At 39.9% G+C, this 18,259-nt stretch overlaps 2 protein-coding genes across 2 annotated transcripts in view; one reads left to right on the top strand and one right to left on the bottom strand.

The window, feature by feature from the left end:
- The window catches only part of Nemf (nuclear export mediator factor), a 53,540-nt gene extending 48,914 nt beyond the window's left edge, over positions 1 to 4,626 (top strand). Inside the window, exons 29-33 of the mRNA XM_070027605.1 lie at positions 1,251 to 1,283; positions 3,330 to 3,430; positions 3,517 to 3,560; positions 3,649 to 3,728; positions 4,180 to 4,626. Of these exons, the coding sequence (XP_069883706.1) occupies positions 1,251 to 1,283; positions 3,330 to 3,430; positions 3,517 to 3,560; positions 3,649 to 3,728; positions 4,180 to 4,257 (336 nt within the window). The 3' untranslated portion in view covers positions 4,258 to 4,626. The remainder of the gene's footprint in view (positions 1 to 1,250; positions 1,284 to 3,329; positions 3,431 to 3,516; positions 3,561 to 3,648; positions 3,729 to 4,179) is intronic.
- Positions 4,627 to 5,785: 1,159 nt separating this feature from the next.
- Positions 5,786 to 18,221, bottom strand: Klhdc2 (kelch domain containing 2). Its single transcript, XM_070027620.1, has 13 exons — positions 17,910 to 18,221; positions 15,431 to 15,510; positions 12,810 to 12,927; positions 11,084 to 11,199; positions 10,708 to 10,789; positions 10,497 to 10,580; positions 9,179 to 9,259; positions 9,048 to 9,106; positions 8,662 to 8,771; positions 8,195 to 8,267; positions 6,912 to 6,999; positions 6,780 to 6,832; positions 5,786 to 6,091 (listed from the first exon to the last, which is right to left on the bottom strand). The coding sequence occupies exons 1-13, from the start codon at positions 18,060 to 18,062 to the stop codon at positions 5,968 to 5,970; spliced, it is 1,221 nt and encodes a 406-aa protein (XP_069883721.1). The 5' UTR covers positions 18,063 to 18,221; the 3' UTR covers positions 5,786 to 5,967.
- Between the last annotated feature and the right edge of the window lie 38 nt (positions 18,222 to 18,259).

The raw sequence follows: 18,259 nt of genomic DNA, 5'->3' as shown, positions 1-18,259 counted from the left end.
ATCCTCTTGAAATTTTAAGCATTATTGATAAGCTTCTGTAAAATGAAAGCTAAGTCAAACCTTAATACTTTCATGATCAGCACTGCTTTTATTTGAAGTTTGAGTTCTCAGTTTGTGTTTGTGTATGTGCACACATGCATGCCAGTCCTGTGACAAACTCAGGGCTTGGGCACTATCCCTGAGTTTTTTTGCTCAAGATTAGTGCTCTACAACTTTGAACCACAACACCATTTCCAGCTTTTTGGTAGATAATTGGAGAGGCTCATGGACTTCCTGCCCAGGCTGACTTGATCCTCAGCCTCCTGAGTAACTAGGATTACAGGCATGAGACACTAATGCCTGGCTTTGAGTTCTAATTGTATGCTCAGTTGAAAGTATGTGAGGCTTACAGAGATTTTGGTATCACTATTATCTTTTTGTTCTACTGAAAAGTATTCCTGTTTAATAATTCTAAAACGCAATTTATTGAATTGTGCAATTCTAAAATCTCGAGGCAAAAATCTTCCTGAGAGGCATTACTTACCTTTTTCATGGGCAAATTGGTCTGAATGTTGGTATGTTCTCCCCCAAATTCCTATCTTGGAAACTAAATACCCAATACAATAATATTAAGGAGTAAGGCCCTTAGGAAAATGGGATTAGTTCTCCAGCAGGTTGAAGGAAGTATCTCCTCCCCATGTGAAGACACAGCAACAAGTTGCTGGTTTTACAGCTGGCCCTTAACCAGACACTGAATGTGCTGGTTTCCTGATCTTGGACATTCAGCCTACAGAACTATGAGAAGTAAATCAGTTATCTACAGTATTTTGTTGTAGCAGCCTAAGCAGGCTGAGACAGTAGGTTATCATCCCCAAATAGATTTTTCTTTTGTAAGTATACAAAATTAAGGATGTCATAGTATTTGAAAGTTTAAACTGCTGAGATTAAAAAATAAAAGTCTGCTCGTCAGAACTGTTTTACTTTCTCTTGGCAAGCTAGCAAGCTTCGTTGTCATTTTACATAGACCCTACAACATTTGCTTTAACATGGCTTGTGTGAAACATCTGTCTCTGCTACTTGCGAGAGTTCTTTCTCTTTGTTCTCCCTCTCAGAAATATTGAGCACAATAGTAAGCTACTTTAGTCTTAGGACACTGAAGGATATAACCTAGGGTCCCTACCCTATCAGTTAGATGGGACAGTCTTATAGCACTGTTTTATTGCTTAATAATATGGAATTTCATAGCTGTTTTAAATTTCTGTTTGGAACAGGAAGAGCAAGATCTGGATCAACAAGGAACTGAGGTATGATTTTTGTATTGGATTCCTACTACAGCACCCTCATTGCAGTCCTTTTCCAGAATATTTGATATATTTACTTAAAAAGCAAAAAGCTGAGAGGGCTGGGAAGGTGGCTCAGTGGTAGAGCGCTTGCTTTGCATGCATGAAGGCCTGGGTTCGATTCCTCAGCACCATATAAGCAGAAAAAGCCAGAAGTGCGCTGTGGCTCAAATGGTAGAGCATTGGCCTTGAGCTGAAGAGTTGAGGGACAGCGCCCAGGCCCAGAGTTCCAAGCCCCATGACCGACCAAAAAAAAAAAAAAAGCAAAAAGCAGAGACAAAACTAACTTCAGTCTTGTCTGGAGTCAAACTTTATGGGTTTGAGTTCTCTACTTGTAAATACTGTCTTTTCAGCTTCTCTATCCCTCGTGCCTTGTAACCCTATTATTAGCCCTATCAGGAGAGGTTGTTTTTTTTAAATATTAGTTGTTCAAAAGGGTTACAATTCAGTAAGTTTATGAGTACAGTGCTTCTTGTTCTTTCCCCATTTCCTCACCTCCCATCCCTATCCTCAAGTTACATAGTATATTTTTTATATAATGTACATTGAATATAATGACTACATTTTTTAAAATAGGTTTTTTTATTGTGAAAATACTGTACAGAGGGGTTACAGTTAAATGAGCAAGGTTATAATGACTACATTTGCTTACCTTCTTCCATTCATTTGCCCACCCCCTGAGATATTTTTCCACTTCCTGGTAATTTGATAAACAGCACAGTAGTTGTTCAGAGGAGTTATGCCTTTGGATTTCTCACAAATCTATCATCTTTCAGTTTCTGTGTAAATGCCTAGAGCCCTGTATGTTATCTTGTCCAGGAGAAGTGTTTGAGGAATATATTAAGGGTTTAGAAAAGTTTATGGAACTGTTAATTACAATTCAGCACCAAGCATTCTGCCCTAAATGTATGTTTGTGTCAATAAATAAGGTATCTTGTAGATAGCCTACTACTAATAACTCTTAAGAAATTGGGTTTCGCCTTAGAGAGTGCACTGATCTAGCCCAGAGTTGTTCACTTTGACATTTAATGCTTTGGGATGAATAATTCTTTGTCTTCAGGGTCTGTCTCATGTATCTTAAGATAGTTCACTCTCTGTTTGTCCTACTACCTATTGTAAATACCAAAACAGTCTGTAGACACTGTTCATAATCCTCTGGAGGACAAGCCCCAGGACTGCCCCCCACCTCCAATCCTCCCCTCCCTCCCCCCCCACACACACACACGCAGCACACACAAAAAAGAGCTGGAGACAAGACTCAGCAGAATGACTGCCTGGCAAATGTGGGGTTCAGTTCAAACCCCAGTACTCTCAATGCAGGGGTTGGCGGGAGGAGAAGGGTGCAGAATATAATCCTATCTCTTAGTATTGTTTTAACTCACAGTAGCTTTCTCCAAGTTGGGTAATAACCAGCACTTTTTTTTCTTGCTTTCTCATTACTTGTTATACTAGGCCAAATTATAACTCATAAATAGTACATAAACTTTATTCCTTTTCTTGGGGGGGGGGGGTCAGTTGTGGGGCTTGAACTCGGCCTGGGCAATATCCCTGAGCCTCTTTGTGCTCAAGGCTAGTGTTCTACCACTTGATCCACGGCACCACTTCCAGTTTTTTAGTTGGTCAGTTGGGAATAAGAGTCTCACAGGGACTTTTCTGCCCAGGCTGGCTTTGAATGGCAATCCTCAGATCTCAGCCTCCTGAGCAGCAGGATTATAGGCGTGAGCCACCGGCACTCAGCAATTCTTTTGAGCCTATAAGGGTTTTACCAGTTTATTCTATATGTCTATTAGAAAAGGATAAAAATACATTCAGGTGCTGTTTGGCAGTGTTTTGAGTTTTCCCTTTTGACTTGTGGCACTAGGGATTGAACCTTTGGCCGCACACATTCAAGGCCTAGACAACTAAGCATTGTACCACTAAGCTACATCCTCAGCTGTTCCTTAAGAGTTTTTCTTTTGTAAGGTTGCTACAAATTATTTTTTTAATTGTTTTTATTTTCCTCTTTTTTAGGAAAATCTCTTTGATTCTTTGACAGGGCAGCCACATCCTGAAGACATACTACTGTTTGCCATTCCAATATGTGCCCCTTATACTACCATGACAAACTATAAGTAAGTCACCATTAGTTGGCTCAGAATAGTTGATGTATTTTTATAAATTTGTATAAAATTTAGTAACTCATGATTTCTTTTTAAAGGTTTAAAGTGAAACTTACTCCTGGAGTTCAAAAAAAGGGAAAAGGTATTCAAACATTTTTTTTTTTGAGTTGTGATTTTTAAACAGTATTGTAACTGGACCAGAAGTAGATTTTTCTGTTTTCTATTTTCAGCTGCAAAAACAGCCTTGAATAGTTTCATGCATTCCAAAGAAGCAACAACCAGAGAAAAAGACTTGTTCCGTAGTGTAAAGGTAAAGTTTTCCTCCAGAACTTTGTGGAGATTGATGGTACAGTTTAAAGACATCAGCAGTTGGTTTCTGTCGTATTAATAGAAAATGCTTAGTATGCCAGCCGGTGGCTCATGCCTGTAATCCTAGCTACTCAGGAGGTTGAGATCTGAGGTTCACAGTTCAAAGCCAGCCTGGGCAGGAAAGTCCATAAGACTCTTATCTCCAATAAACCACTAGAAAACCAGAAGTGGCACTGTGGCCCAAGTGGTAGAGCACTCGCCTTGAACTGAAGAGCTGAGGGACAGCACCCAAGCCCAGAGTTCAAGCCCCACGCCCGACAAAAAAAAAAGAAAATGCTTAGTAGAAACAATAAAATCATATTGGAAATTTTTTTCATAGCATAAGATACATAATTGTTTTAAATGATTTACTACATAAGATATGAAGGTATTCAGCAATTTTCTTTTTTTAGGACACAGATTTATCAAGAAACATTCCTGGCAAAGTGAAAGTGTCTGCACCCAACCTTCTGAATGTAAAAAGGAAATAGCTGAAATCCTAAAGTATTTGCGAGGAGTCAATTTTATAGCCTTTTTGAAGTTCCAAGATGAAATCACCATGTTAACAGGACTTCCAGATTTAAAATGAACTAAATATTGCCTTGCTATATTCTCCAAAAGGACTTTTCCCCCCGTTTTATATAGAAAAAAAGTCTGATAAGATTTCCTGAAATATTTGTGAAAAGTTAAATACTACTGATATATATATATATATATATATATGTATGTATTCCCCTATACTTGATATTTCAATCCTAAGTATTCATTTCATGATGTAAAGAAATTGAAGTGGCTCAATTGCTTAAACTGACTTGGTGGTCTATTGTGTATAATATCTAATATATATATTACATGAAAAAGGCTTTTTGTTCTTGTTGTGGAACAGTTAAACATTAGAATTATGTCTTGAAAACTTTGCAAAAAATGTATTAGGCCAGTTGTAGAAAATACTAGTAATACCATGATACAGCCAGAGAAATAACACTTAGAACAACTGGTGTTGGTCATCTCCATGTATTTATATACCTGTACTTTGTGTTCTTCCTATATTCTCATTCAGCATTGTAACATGTTCTCTTCTTTTAATTTTTTTTTGGGGGGTCCAGTCGTGTGGCCTGAACTCTGGGCATGGGCTGTCCCTCAGCTCTTCAGCTCAAGGCTAGCACTCTACCACTTAAGCCACAGCGCCACTTCCGGCTTTTTTCTTTTTGCTTATGTGGTGCTGAGGAATTGAACCCAGGGCCTCATGCGTGCAAGGCAAGCGCTCTACCACTGAGCCACTTTCCCAGCCCCTCTTCTTTTCTTTCAATAGTATTTTATAAAGTACTTTAACCTATAGTATCAGGAGGCTTACCATTCAAGTCTCCTGACATAGCAGCCTTCTCTGCCTGTCTCTTGTCAGAATGGAGAATAAATTCAAACTTTATTTCTATCCCTTTCTCAGCCAAAAAAGTTTTTAATTGAATGGGCAACACCTCAAGTCAACATGACAACTTTCCCAGCCCCAGTACCAAAGCATTAAAGTCAAGGTACTATATAGTTGTTGGTCTCCTATGGAGAATAGCTCTCCCTTTGAAATTAATATAAAAAAACACTAAGTTACTAGAATATATAATTAAGTACTCTTAATAAAATTTTAATTTTTTGCAGAAAAGTTTTCACCATTTAATGGTAAAATTATTGACTATGTTTCTGCAATATATATCCAGAAGTAACCAAGACAAATGTAATAACCATTCTTGCGGTAAAAAGCCAAAGCAGTGGCTCATGCCTGCAATCCTAGCTACTCAGAGGGCTGAGATCTGAGAAGAGCGGTTCAAAGCCAGCCTGGGCAGTAAATTCCATGAAACTCTTATCTCCAATTAACCACCAGAAAACCAGAAGTGGAGCAGTGGTTCAAAGTGGTAGAGCACTAGCTTTGAGCAAAGCAGCTCAGGAACAGCACCCTGAGTTCAAGCTCTACAACTGACAAAAAAAAGGCAAAAGCATTAATTTTTTGCTTTGATAGAAGACAATTAATAGTGTTAAATATGTTTATTGTAAACTTTAGACACAAAAATAGATTTTCTAGGCCATTCACATGCACATTAAAACCAAAAAGCTGCAAACTACAACATATGTAATTATACAAATGAAGCCACTCTGCGATGATTACAGGATGGTTGTCCATGCACGTTGATCAGAGTCTTTATCTTTGAAGCCTAAGATCCAGAAGTGTTGTTACTACCAAACCTCTGATTAACACTGTGAAGTAAGTGTTTTGGAAGGCAGTTCCATGAGTTAGCTAACATTTCTTTAAAACAAATGACTGCTTCTAAGCTTAGCCTGAAAGTAGACAAGGAAAGAGAGAACAATTTTACTTCACTATTTAGAAGTACTTTTGACTTTTTTTAAATCTTTTTTTTAATTTTTATTTTATTTTTTGCCAGTCCTAGGGCTTGAACTCAGGCCTGGGCACTGTCCCCAAGCTTTCCTGTTCAAGGCTAGTTCTCTACCATTTGAGCCACTGCTTCACTTCCAGTTTTTTTTGGTAGTTAACTGGGCTAACTTTGAACCGTGATCCTCAGATCTCAGCTTCCTGAGTACAGGATTATAGGCATGAGCCACCAGCATAATGCGATAGCTTTTCTTTTTGTGCTGTTACTGTGCTTGAACTCAGGGCCTTACATTCTTATTTGGCTTTTTCCACTCACCTGGCGTTCTACCCATTGAGCCATACACTCACTTCCATCCAGCTTTTTGGTGGTTAATTAGAGATAAGAGTCTCCAATTAACTCACTTAGTGGCTGCTTATCAGTGTTAAATCTTCTGAACACTTTCTTGCTCAGGCTAACTTTGAACTGTGATCCTCAGATCTCAGCCTCCTTAGTAGCTAGTATTACAGGTATGCGCCACCAACACCAACCTAAAACCTCTAAAAACTAGTTATCTCAATTAAGCCTCACTATTGCCTTTAAGTAATCCATAAACCTGGTTTGTTAAGAGTGTTAAAGCACCCAGTAAAGTTACTTACCGTACAAGAGATTTTGGCTGAACTGAAAATATAAGTATCTCATTACTGTGTGCCTAAAAAGTAGAGATGAAGAATACATTACAAAGGAAGAACTTGCAAAGTGTCCGTAGCGATATGAAGTGATATACTTACTGCTCTGTGATGGACCAGCAGGTTGTTCTCACACCCACCAAAAACTATCACTTCTCCTTCATCACTGGCACAAGCTGTATGCCATAACCTGTATTTAAAACAGAACTTGAGTCTCAAGTCATCAAAAAGACTAAGTTGACCATTTTACAGTATAGGGTAGAGCTGGTGAAATAAAGCTAGAGAGCTTAAAGTTGTTCAGAACAAATAGCCTGAGAAAATCTTAAGGAAACTTAACATGTTATTACAAAGAAGTTAGAAAAATCATTATTTTATCTGGATATTATTTTATCTCTGATATAGTGTACATTTATGTAATGAAGGATGTGAACTGAACAATATGTTTTCTAGGCCTGTTAGAATGGACCCTCTCCTCTTTTGCTAGTCAAGGCCAATTGGCTTTGCACAGAACATCTGAAGAATGAATGGTACAAGCCCTATCTAATTATTCACATCTCTATCAAAGCCAATTTGTGCCAAATGAAGTCCTAGTGGCATGATTACTTGGATTAAAAGCTTGGGGGAAAAAAATGCAAGCTGATATATCTTGTTCTTGATATATCCTGTTCTTTGGATTCCAGCAATGAATGTATCATTGCTTGTTAACAACTCTTTGAGATTAATAGAAATAAGTTATCAGTGTTTAGCAATTTTTTTTTTGGGGGGGGGGTCCGGTCATGGGACCTGAACTCTGGGCCTGGATGCTGTCCCTCAGCTCTTCAGCTCAAGGCTATCGCTCTACCACTTGAGCCACAGCACCACTTCCGGCTTTTTTCTTTTTGCTTATGTGGTGCTGAGGAATCGAACCCAGGGCCTCAGGCATGCAAGGCAAGCGTTCTACCACTGAGCCACCTTCCTAGCCCCCAGATTTTTTTAAAGGTGATTTTTCTGCTTGATCACTAATTTACAGTGCTAATGCAAATCTAAGCAACAGTTCCTGAGTTTTGGGGAAAAGGGATGGTACTGGGGTTTGAACTCAGGACCTCATGCTTAGGTAGGTGCTCTATCACTTGCTCTCCCCTTTGCTTTTGTTTTTATTGACAAGCTTATGTGTAGTTCAGCAGAAGTAAATGTACAAATCCATATTCTTTATGTGATGAAACAAAGCATCTGATACTTGGATAATATTGTGTTTTTTTTCCTTGAGAAGAATGGTGGTAAGCCTTACGGAATAGCAAAATTTCTTAAGGATGATATGCTGCCAAACTCCTTCAGTTCTTACCAGTCTTGCTTATCCATGGGTCTCATTAATTCAGAGTAAGAATTACATTTCAAATAGTTCATACCTGGGTTTTTCAGTATAGGGATGATTAAATTGTATCCATTCATTTTTACTGATGCAGTAAGTCCAGGCATCACCTGGTTAAATCAAAAGAAAAATAGCTATGAAGTTTTTATTTTGTCAATATGACATTGACATTTAAAGTGCATAGTTTTAGCAAGAAAGAAAACTGGGCCATAATCCACCACCATCCCTGTGGTTAGTGAAGCAAACCCCCCAGCAAGGCACTTAAGAGCTCCCAGTCATCATATTTTTACTGGGAAGGATGGATTTTATGTGAAACTATGTGCAGTGAAAGTATAATTACAGGTGTGTTATAGAGTCTAAAGGAAAAACAAACTCTATAGTCATCTAAAATACTCATTTGTTGTAATTTACTATTTGTAGATGATATATAAATACATATATAACATTAATTTTATTAAAATGTACACATGGTTATATGTAAATACATATGCTTAAATGACTCACTTAACGGCTGCTTATCAGTGGTAAATCCTCCGAAGAGAAAAAGATGATCTGAAGAGACTGGTGTGAGTGAGTGCCATGATCGGCCAATTGGACATATGCCTTGTGGTACTCTGGAAACAATAGCTAAGTTAAAATATCTGTGATTAAAAGCAGCTGTTTAATACATATTGAATACGGAAATTTTTTTTCAAAAATTATATGGAATTATTAGCAAACGCTTAGCACAGGCTGTACCAGGCACACAATTATGCAACTGGAAATAAAAATAAATTTGTTTTCTTAAGGAGTCTATTCATGATTACAGAAAATTTAAGCACATTTCATTATATACTAATAGGAAATAAAAGGAAACATCTGAAATTCTATCTAAATAAAACGATACCTACAATTCATTCCACTCCCATGTATCCAGATTAAGAAAGTGAAGATCATTCATTCTAGAATCCTAAAAAAGGATAAGTAATTAGCTGTTTTAAAGAAACCAGAAGCGAATCATTAAAGCTGTTCATATACTCACTCGGTATCTGCCACCAAACACAAAGCCTTTGTTTCCAACAGTTGCACATGCATGGGCAGCACGAGGTGAAGGTGCTTTACCCTATTAGAAAATTGCAAAAGCACTTTAATAAATGAATTTTTTATAAACAGAGAAAGTACCAGAATCCTCCCTGCATGTAGGATGAGACTATGCCAGATATCTGAGCTTTATTTTAAAAGCAGAAGTGCAGACTATTATAGATAACAGCAATAGTAAAAGCTGACCGCTGATGTATTACTGAATAGACTGGTTATTTTCACAAAATGGTTGTTTTATTTTTATTTTAAAATATTTTAAAGTATCAGTTATTTTTCTTTCTCTTGGCTCAAATACAGCCAAAGATATTTTGGGCATAGAACTTTTTCTTCAATTGCGATTGCCATGGAAAAGAAATCTAACTTTTAAGTTCCAATCTAAATCTAGATTGCTTGTGTAATTACTAACAATTACAGCCATCATAAAAAAATTAGATCTTGCCGCCCGGTGGCTGACACCTGTAATCCTAGCTACTCAGGAGGCTGAGATCTGAGGATCGGTTCAAATCCAGCCCAGGCAGGAAAGACTGTGACACTCTTCAATAAACCACTCAGAAACCCAGAGTGGTACTGTGGCTCAAGTGGTAGAGCGCTAGCCTTGAGCTGAAGAGTTGAGGGACAGCGTCCAGGCCCAGAGTTCAAGCCCCAAGACTGACCAAAAAAAAAAAAAAAAAAAAGATTAGATCTTGAGTTGTCTCTTTATATCTTTTTAAAAACCTTTTCTTCATTCTAATTACTTGGAGAATAATAAAGGCTGTGGATTTTGTTTTACCAGTCCTGGAGCTTGAACTCAGGGCCTGGGCGCTGTCCCTGAACCTCTTTCTGCTCAAGGCTAGTGATCTACCACTAAGTTACAGTGCCACTTACGGCTTTTTCTGAGTAGTTTATTAGAGATGAGTGTTTCTCAGACTTTTCTGCCTGGGCTGGCTTTGAACCAAGTTCCTCAGATTTCAGTTTCCTCAGTAGCTAGGATTATAGGTGTGAACCACCAATGCCTGAGGGCTGTGGGGGGGGGTTTTGTTGTTTTTTAAGTAGTAAAAAGAGGTTTAATTAAGTCAGGTTAAGAGTACAATGCATATTGATCATTGTCACTCCTTCCACTGTTCTCCTCCATTCTTCCCCTCCCTCCCCTATGCTCAAGTTAAATAAATTTTTACATAATCTACATCTATATTGAATATAAGGTCTGCATAAAAAATAATTTTTGCACCATGTCCCAACTTTGGTGTGTCTATCTTCTTTATTATTCTCCAGTAACTCACAGTAGTTATAGGCTGGCTCCAGGTAAACGTTTCAGTGTCTAAGATATGTACATGATCGTTCCATCCTCTTGGATGACTTGAATTCTACAGAAAAGAATTGCGTTACTTTACAAATTATACAGGCTTTGTCTGATTTATTAACAAGTAAGCAAACCTACTGAGTGTATAAAATTATTTCAACATACTAAGGAAAATATGAAATTTCATTTACCCAAAAAGATGTTTCATCAAATTCAAATGTTCCCAATACTTTATCTTCAGGTAAGTATCCATATCCTCCAAAAAAAATTAACCTGTTTGATGAAGAACCAAAATATCAACATCTACAAGCTAAGATATAAAGAGATCTTTCTTACTTTGACATTGGTAAAAGTTGAAGAGATACACTTGAATATATGAAAATACTTGTTTAAATAACAACATAGCTAACACTTAACTATATCTTAGTTGTTAAGTTAAATGCTTTCAGGTATTAGTTAAACCTTTGGGACCTATAAAGGTATGTTTTATGCTTTTAATGGCCACTGACTTAAGATACTTGAATGGTAAACTACTTTCCCCATAAAAACCAAAACCTAGTAACTCACTTGTTTTTATATACCCAGACACCAAGTTTGTCCTTAGATGATGGAGGAACTCCTTGGCAATCAATTCTTTCCCACTGTAATACTCTGTCTGTAGACCTTGAATCTAGCATGTAAAACTGTCAGAAACAATGGTTTCAGTTAGACTTGGTTTATGTGACAGAAGTTCAGCATTAGTATTTAACTTTGCTATGATTTATGATAAGGGTACTGAAATTGTGACTGCAGACAGGTTTGTTTCAAGATCATCAATTGTGACAGAATGTAAACTGACTAAATCATTAAGAACACTGTCATATAATTCACTCATAGCCACTTTTACAACCAAGAATCACCAATATCTTCACTTACATTCTGGCACAAGCTATTTACAACCAAGAATCACCAATATCTTCACTTACATTCTGGCACAAGCTATTTATCTTGCCTTATTAGTCTTAGGAACTTCAGGTCTTAACTGATTTATGTATCAGGACCATACTACTAAAAGGACTACATTTATAAATTGTAACCTTTGAAATCAATCTAATTAATTTCAGGAGCAAGTCAGTACTAAAAGAATTAAACATTCTATTAGTTTACTTAATCTGCCTATGGTTTCCTATCATCCTCCAAAGGACTGACATTCAGACTCACACTCTCTCTCACACACACACAAATTCCCTGAGACACCCAGGCTTCCTTTTGGCTGAATTTACACACTCAGGCTGACATACCATGCTAACTACTACTTGACCACTCTCATCCACAGCTCCTCTCCTCACCTAGCTAGGCTTCTTTAGGTTGTATCAGTTACATTTCTTCCTCATGGCTCAACTATAGCCAAAGATCTTTTGGACATAGAACTTTTTTGTCAACTGGCTCTCAAGCTGAAGACTGTTACATAAAAATAAAACTGGAACTACATTTGTTAAAGTGGTCTGTAGTCCACATGCCAACATGTGTTCCTCTCACAGCACCTTGATGATCCCATTCTGTTTTCTAATTTACTGCAAGCATTGCCTCTTGGATGAACACGTTCCTTGTTCTACTCCCCAGTCCTAACAAACCCAAGGCAAGGATTCTTTCAAAGCCAGGAATATTTACAGTTATCACTGTGTCCCAGGTTTTATATGTCTCTCAACCAGATACACTTACATGTAGAATGTAAGACCACTATTCATCTCTGTCTACAGTGTTCCACTAACTACTGAACATTTAAGTTGCCAAGTAAGTGAACTGATATATGTCTACTTGTATCCTATCCACCTTTCTGAAACATCTCTTACTGACCTGAGAAGAACAACCGACATCTTTATTTGAAAAAAATATAGACAAAATTTGAACAGTAGTGTCTTAGGCAACAATATTATATGACTGTCACTATGTAACACTATTTAGTGTTAGCCTTGTGGCTGAGTGGTGTTCTGTTCATATTTATTCTTCATCTTGTCTGAGATTTTCTATTTAAAATGTCTTTAGTCACTAACTCTTAACCTAACACTCAGGGGTTCTAAGAACATAGCAAAGAAAGTCTAGGAAGTTACTGCACATAGGTAGCCAATGAAAGTTGATTTTTAAGAGACCTAGGTAAATACAGACTGATAAAATACTAAAATGTACATTCATTCCATAATTAAGTACATATTTTTTCAATTGGAACATAAATAAGTATAAACCTAACTTAAAATTTTTGAGATTTGCAATAGAATAAAACTGCCTTGAACTGGAATCCTGAACAAGCACCAACCTTATTTGTATTGCCTCTTGAATGGTGTCCTCCAAACAAGTACAGCACTCTATCTACACACACAGCACAGCTTCCTGACATAGAGGGGGGAACATCACCTTCAGTGTTAATTTTTTTCCTGGGGGATAGGGAAAATTAATGTAAGAGTCACAAAGAAATGCAAAGATGAACTAAGTTTTCTTCTACATATATCTTCATAATAAATGGGAAGAAAAAGAGGAACTAGTTATGTGGAGCTCTAAAAACAACAAAGGAGCTTTTCCTCTCTCTTCCCCATCCATAGACAATGACAGCTGCTCCACTCAGGCAGGATCAACCTAGCATATCTATAAATTCTATAGTTTGTTTCTTTGGTTGGTCATGGGGCTTGAACTCTGGGCCTGGGCACTGTCCCTTAGCAGTTCAGCTCAAGACTAGCACTCTACCACTTGAGCCACAGCACCACTTCTGGATTTTTCTAATTATGTGGTACTGAGGAATCGAACCCAGGGCCTCATGCATGCAAGGCAAGCACTCTACCACTGAGCCACCTTCCCAGCCCATTAAACTATAGTATGTTTCTTAAACTTTGCTTTTTTTTTACATGACTATAAATGGCTGGGGGTTTGGTTTGGTTTTGGTTGTGGGTCTTGAACTCTAGGACTGGGCGCTGTCCCTCAACTCTTCAGTTCAAGGCTAGCATTCTACCGCTTGGGCCACAGCCCCACTTCTGGCTTCTTCTTATGTGGTTCTGAGGAATTGAACCTAGGGCCTCATGTATGCAAGCACTCTCCCACTGAGCCACCTTCCCACCCCAGTGGCTGTGTGTGTGTGTGTGTGTGTGTGTGTGTGTGTGTGTGTGTGTGTGTGTGTGTGTGTGTGTGTGTGTGTGTGTGTGTGTGTGTGTGTGTGTGTGTGTGTGTGTGTGTGTGTGTGTGTGTGTGTGTGTGTGTGTGTGTGCAAGCACTCTCCCACTGAGCCACCTTCCCACCCCAGTGGCTGTGGCTGTGTGTGTGTGTGTGTGTGTGTGTGTGTGTGTGTATGCAAGCACTCTCCCACTGAGCCACCTTCCCACCCCAGTGGCGCTGTGTGTGTGTGTGTGTGTGTGTGTGTGTGTGTGTGTGTGTGTGTGTGTGTGTGTGTGTGTGTGTGTGTGTGTGTGTGTGTGTGTGTGTGTGTGTGTGTGTGTGTGTGTGTGTGTGTGTGTGTGTGTGTGTGTGTGTGTGTGTGTGTGTGTGTGTGTGTTAATCTTAAGCCAGAAACTCAAAGAAAAAACCGTAGGTATTCCTAGAATTGACAATTCAAGGTCCTGTTCTCAAACTATCAGATATAATTATCACTTAATCTTTGCCTAACTTAATTTTGTGAGTGTGCCAGTCCTGGGACTTCAACTCAGGGCCTGGACACTGTCCCTAAGTTTTTGTGCTCAAGGCTAGCTAACACTCTACCACTTGAGCCACAGCTTGACTTCTGGCTTCTTTTGGTGGCTAACTGGAGATAAGAGTCTCACAGACTTTTTTTTTTTTTTTTTGCTGCAGTGGCTGGCTTCTAACCACAATGCTCAGATCTCAGCCTTCTGAGTAGGTAGGATTACAGGCATGAGCCACCAGCACGCAACTGATTAACTCAATTTAAAGAAAAATGTAGAATTACTCTAGTAAGGGAAAACTGCATTATTACAAATTACCAGTTCCACAGATTAAGCAATCAGTTCATATTGACACCAATTTGCTATGTACAGAAATAACTGCTAAGTAGGACTATTATAGTTTTGAGAACCACAATCAGTAAAATATTAACACAAAGTTCTCACAAAACCATGGGGGAGACTGTTTTGTAAATTCCCCCCAACATGGGCTGGGAATGTGGCTTAGTGGTAGAGTGCTTGTCTAGCATGCATGAAACCCTGGGTTCCATGCCTCTGTACCACATAAACAGAAAGAGCTGGAAGGGGTGCTGTGGCTCAAGTGTCTACCACTACCAAGGCTCTACGCCTTGGGCACAGACAGGCCCAAGGACAGTGTCTAGGCTGAGTTCAAGCCCCAGGACTGGCCAAAAAAATCCTCCCAACATTACTAACCCAACCAAAATCTTGAGAAACGTATTATTTCTACTAGTAATGTTCCTAACAGTTGTGAGACTGGCAAAAAATCATTTCTGATTATTCCTAATTTATATAAAAGACAAATTTAAGTTCATTTTTTTTGTAAATAGAACATACATACTATTTAATTATTGTGATACTGAAGATGAAGCCAAGACCTTGCACATGCTACATGAACACTCCTATCACTGAACTACATCTTTAGCCCAGAACATAACTTTTTTGTTGTTTTCTTTTTATAGAGATTTGCAGTGCTTTTAAGAAATACACAGGATTTTTATCTTTATCCTATTCCAGGATCTGAAGCCTCTATTGCTACTTCACAAAATCCTGAATAGTAATTTCTCTTAGGTAATAAAAAGAATGAAGTAACTGTTGAATTATATCTGAAAGAAAAAACAAGCTTAGCAGTTAAGCTATACCAGGACACTTTTCAGAATGTGTTTAGCACCCTTAATTACAGAATTTTTATTCATTAGCTGAGTTTTCAATGTTTTTCTTTGCAACCTTGTTTAAGACCCCCATAATTTCCAGTTACCATCTCCCGGTCTCCATGTTGTAGATCCACAGTTCTTCTCTAGGCAGGTAAAAGTCATATAAGCCTCTCACCTGGTTGCTCTATGAATAATCAGAAAAATTGCAAATATAAATACCTGGTATTTTAAGAAGGCATTGTATAATTCTCATACCTTATTGGAGATATTATGAAGTTAATTACAAAGGGTTAAGTCTCATATACTTACATGAAGTGCAGTCTTCCTGGGCCCATGCCATGTAAGTAAAGCTTAATGTAGACAGCTCTTCATTAAAACTTTTGATACAAAAAAAATCAAGGCCACTATTTCCTGAACAGCCTATACAGAAAATTTCAGTTGCATCACTTCAGGAGAGATTATCTGTGTCCATGACAGCAGACTTCAAAGTGCCTGACCCATGCTAACATACACATGGGTTTTCTAGCCAAACCTTCCTCCTACTTGTTCACTGACAAGCAAAAGAGGGCAGAACTGTACAAGCACATATTAAGGGCTTTCTTTTGTTTGTTTGTTTCTTGTTTTTTGTCGGTCATGGGGCCTGAACTCTGGGCTTGGGTGTTGTCCCTCAGCTCTTCAGCTCAAGGCTAACACTCAAGGCTAGTGCCCAAGGCTACCACTTGAGCCACAGTGCCACTTCCAGCTTTTTCTGTTTTTGTAGTGCTGAGGAATCGAACCCAGGGCCTCATGCATGCAAGGCAAGCACTCTACCACTGAGCCACCTTCCCAGCCCCCACATATTAAGTTTTAATGCTAACTACAGGTTCCTGGCTCTGTTTCATTTCCCTTCAGGTATTAAGTCCTAACAAAGACTGTGTTTACCACATGACAGACTGCTTGCCACAAACTGCTTTATCTAATCCTCACAGTAATAGAAGTAGAAAATAGTTTTGGCTTTTAAAGAGGTTGTAAGTTACTTGTTACTTAGCAAGCAGTGATGGAACTAGGAATCCAGTTTCCCCTAAACTTTGACAACTGCCTAATATTTTCAGCTTCTGATCTTTCTTGGCCACTTTCGGAATCACATCAATGCACAGTAAACTGAAGGTTACTGGGAATCAGTCTAAGACTAGTAGCTGGAGTAGTAAACATACAGAAACAGAGCAGCCCACCCTGTAAACATTTCCCCACCACCCATGTGATAGGGGAAAAGAGAAAGGGACAGACTGGAAGATACACAATGGACTGACCTGGAGTAAACTTGCTTGGCTTGGGGGAGGAAAGCTATCAAGCCAGTTTATTGCTTTTGAAACTTCAAGGACTTTCAGTGCCTACTCCCAGGGTTTCAGCCAAAAGTGTGAAGGCAAACCTTTGTTTTTGAACTACCCACTTTACTCAGTGATAGTGACACTCCCCTCCTCCCCAACTATCCAAGATCTACCATCAGAAACCTCCCACCCTGACAGTCTTTCCCTTCCCTATATCCCAAAGAAAAGCCCATGCTCTTAATGCTGCAGTTTTTTGCATATAGAATTCTGAACAGTTTAGCTATAAGTATGATTATCAAAAGAGCTGCATTGCTCCAAGGTAAGTATATACAATGTGATAATGGCCACAGTATACCAACCCTCCTCCTCTCAAATCCCATTCACTGAAGGGTAAGGAAAACACTGCAGGTTCAGAATGGCAAAAACAAACCAAAAAAAGCAAACTACTTTTATGTTTATATCAAATGAAAACATGGTGACAGTTCTTAGAAATGATCAACTATGATTAGGTGAAATGTACCACAAGCTAAACTTAGTAAAATCGCAAAGCAAGTCGGCCCAGGCCAGGCCTAGGTGTGTAGCCAACAATCCAAGCCACTGGGAAGCAGGGATCATTTTAGGGCTAAAAGAGAATAACAGTTTTGTAGTAGGAATACACCAGAGCACCCCAGCGAACAAGATTCTAGAATGTTCAAACCAAAGAAGAGAATGCCCCGGTGTTAAGTAGGAGAACCCCGCCCCCCCCGGTAGGCCCTCCCAGGAGCAGTACAAAGAAACTGGCTCAACTGGTAACTGACCACACTGTGGATAATTAGATCAAAGAGCGACTACACTCTAGTGACGTAGGTTATGGGGGGGTTTACTGTTGGTTACTGGTGAAATTTCTTCTGGGACTTCAGTCCTCTCTCAGCTTAAACCGTAAGGAACGGGGCCCGCTACTCAAACAATAGTGTGACGGCCATCCGCCCAGGTGTGGCAGGTACTGTGCACAGGTGGAAAGGGTGAACGCGGTGATTCTCCTCGGCCCTGAGTAATCCTCAGGGGGTTCTTGCAACTTCGTCACCCCGGGGTCGCGGAACCTACGGGTCGGCCTGACTGAGGCCCTAGCCCACCGTGGTTTCTCTCTCGCCAAGCCCCGAGTCCGGCCCGGGGGGGCGGGGGGACCGCGAGATCGCTTCCCTGGCAAGGACCAGAGCCAACGGGCCGAGTCTCGCGGCGGGGGCCAGACCCGGGAGGCCGCAGCCCAGCAACAGCCGGCGGCCTGGCCGCCACTGACCTTGTAACCGCCCCAGACGAACATGTGGCGCCCGTCGCTGACCGCTACGTGGCCGCTGCGCTCGGCCGGGCAGGCGAGCTCCATGGCGTCGTAGTTCTCGAAGGCTGGCCCGGGCAAGTCGTCCGCCCGCAGATCTTCGTGGCCATCAGCCATCTTGAGGCCGCACTCGAGTGCACCGAGAATGCCCGCGCCCGGGAGCGGGGAGAGAGACAAAGGAGGAGGAGAGAAATGCACGGAGGCGGCCGGCGCGGGGACGGGCCGCGGCAGCCCGCGCTGCGTCTCCACCGTCCTCGGCCGAGCGCGGCGCTCCGATGTCGGGTCTCGGGCCGGGAGACAGCGGTGACAGGCCC

The sequence above is a fragment of the Dipodomys merriami genome, unplaced genomic scaffold (genome assembly GCF_024711535.1).
Source record: "Dipodomys merriami isolate MVZ:Mamm:240054 unplaced genomic scaffold, mDipMer1.0.p SCAF_1, whole genome shotgun sequence".
NCBI lineage: Eukaryota > Metazoa > Chordata > Mammalia > Rodentia > Heteromyidae > Dipodomys > Dipodomys merriami.
Note: the sequence above shows the minus strand (reverse complement) of the source record. Positions and strands in the feature narration are given on the sequence as shown.

What these genes read in the sequence shown, in the direction of transcription:
- Klhdc2 (XM_070027620.1), bottom strand. Translation starts at nt 18,062, where the DNA reads ATGGCTGATGGCCACGAAGATCTGCGGGCGGACGACTTGCCCGGGCCA. An exon ending in CAAGAGGCAATACAAATAAG is followed by an intron (nt 11,200 to 12,809) that starts GTTGGTGCTTGT and finishes TGTTTCTGACAG; the next exon opens with TTTTACATGCTAGATTCAAG. An exon ending in TGTTTGGTGGCAGATACCGA is followed by an intron (nt 9,107 to 9,178) that starts GTGAGTATATGA and finishes ATCCTTTTTTAG; the next exon opens with GATTCTAGAATGAATGATCT.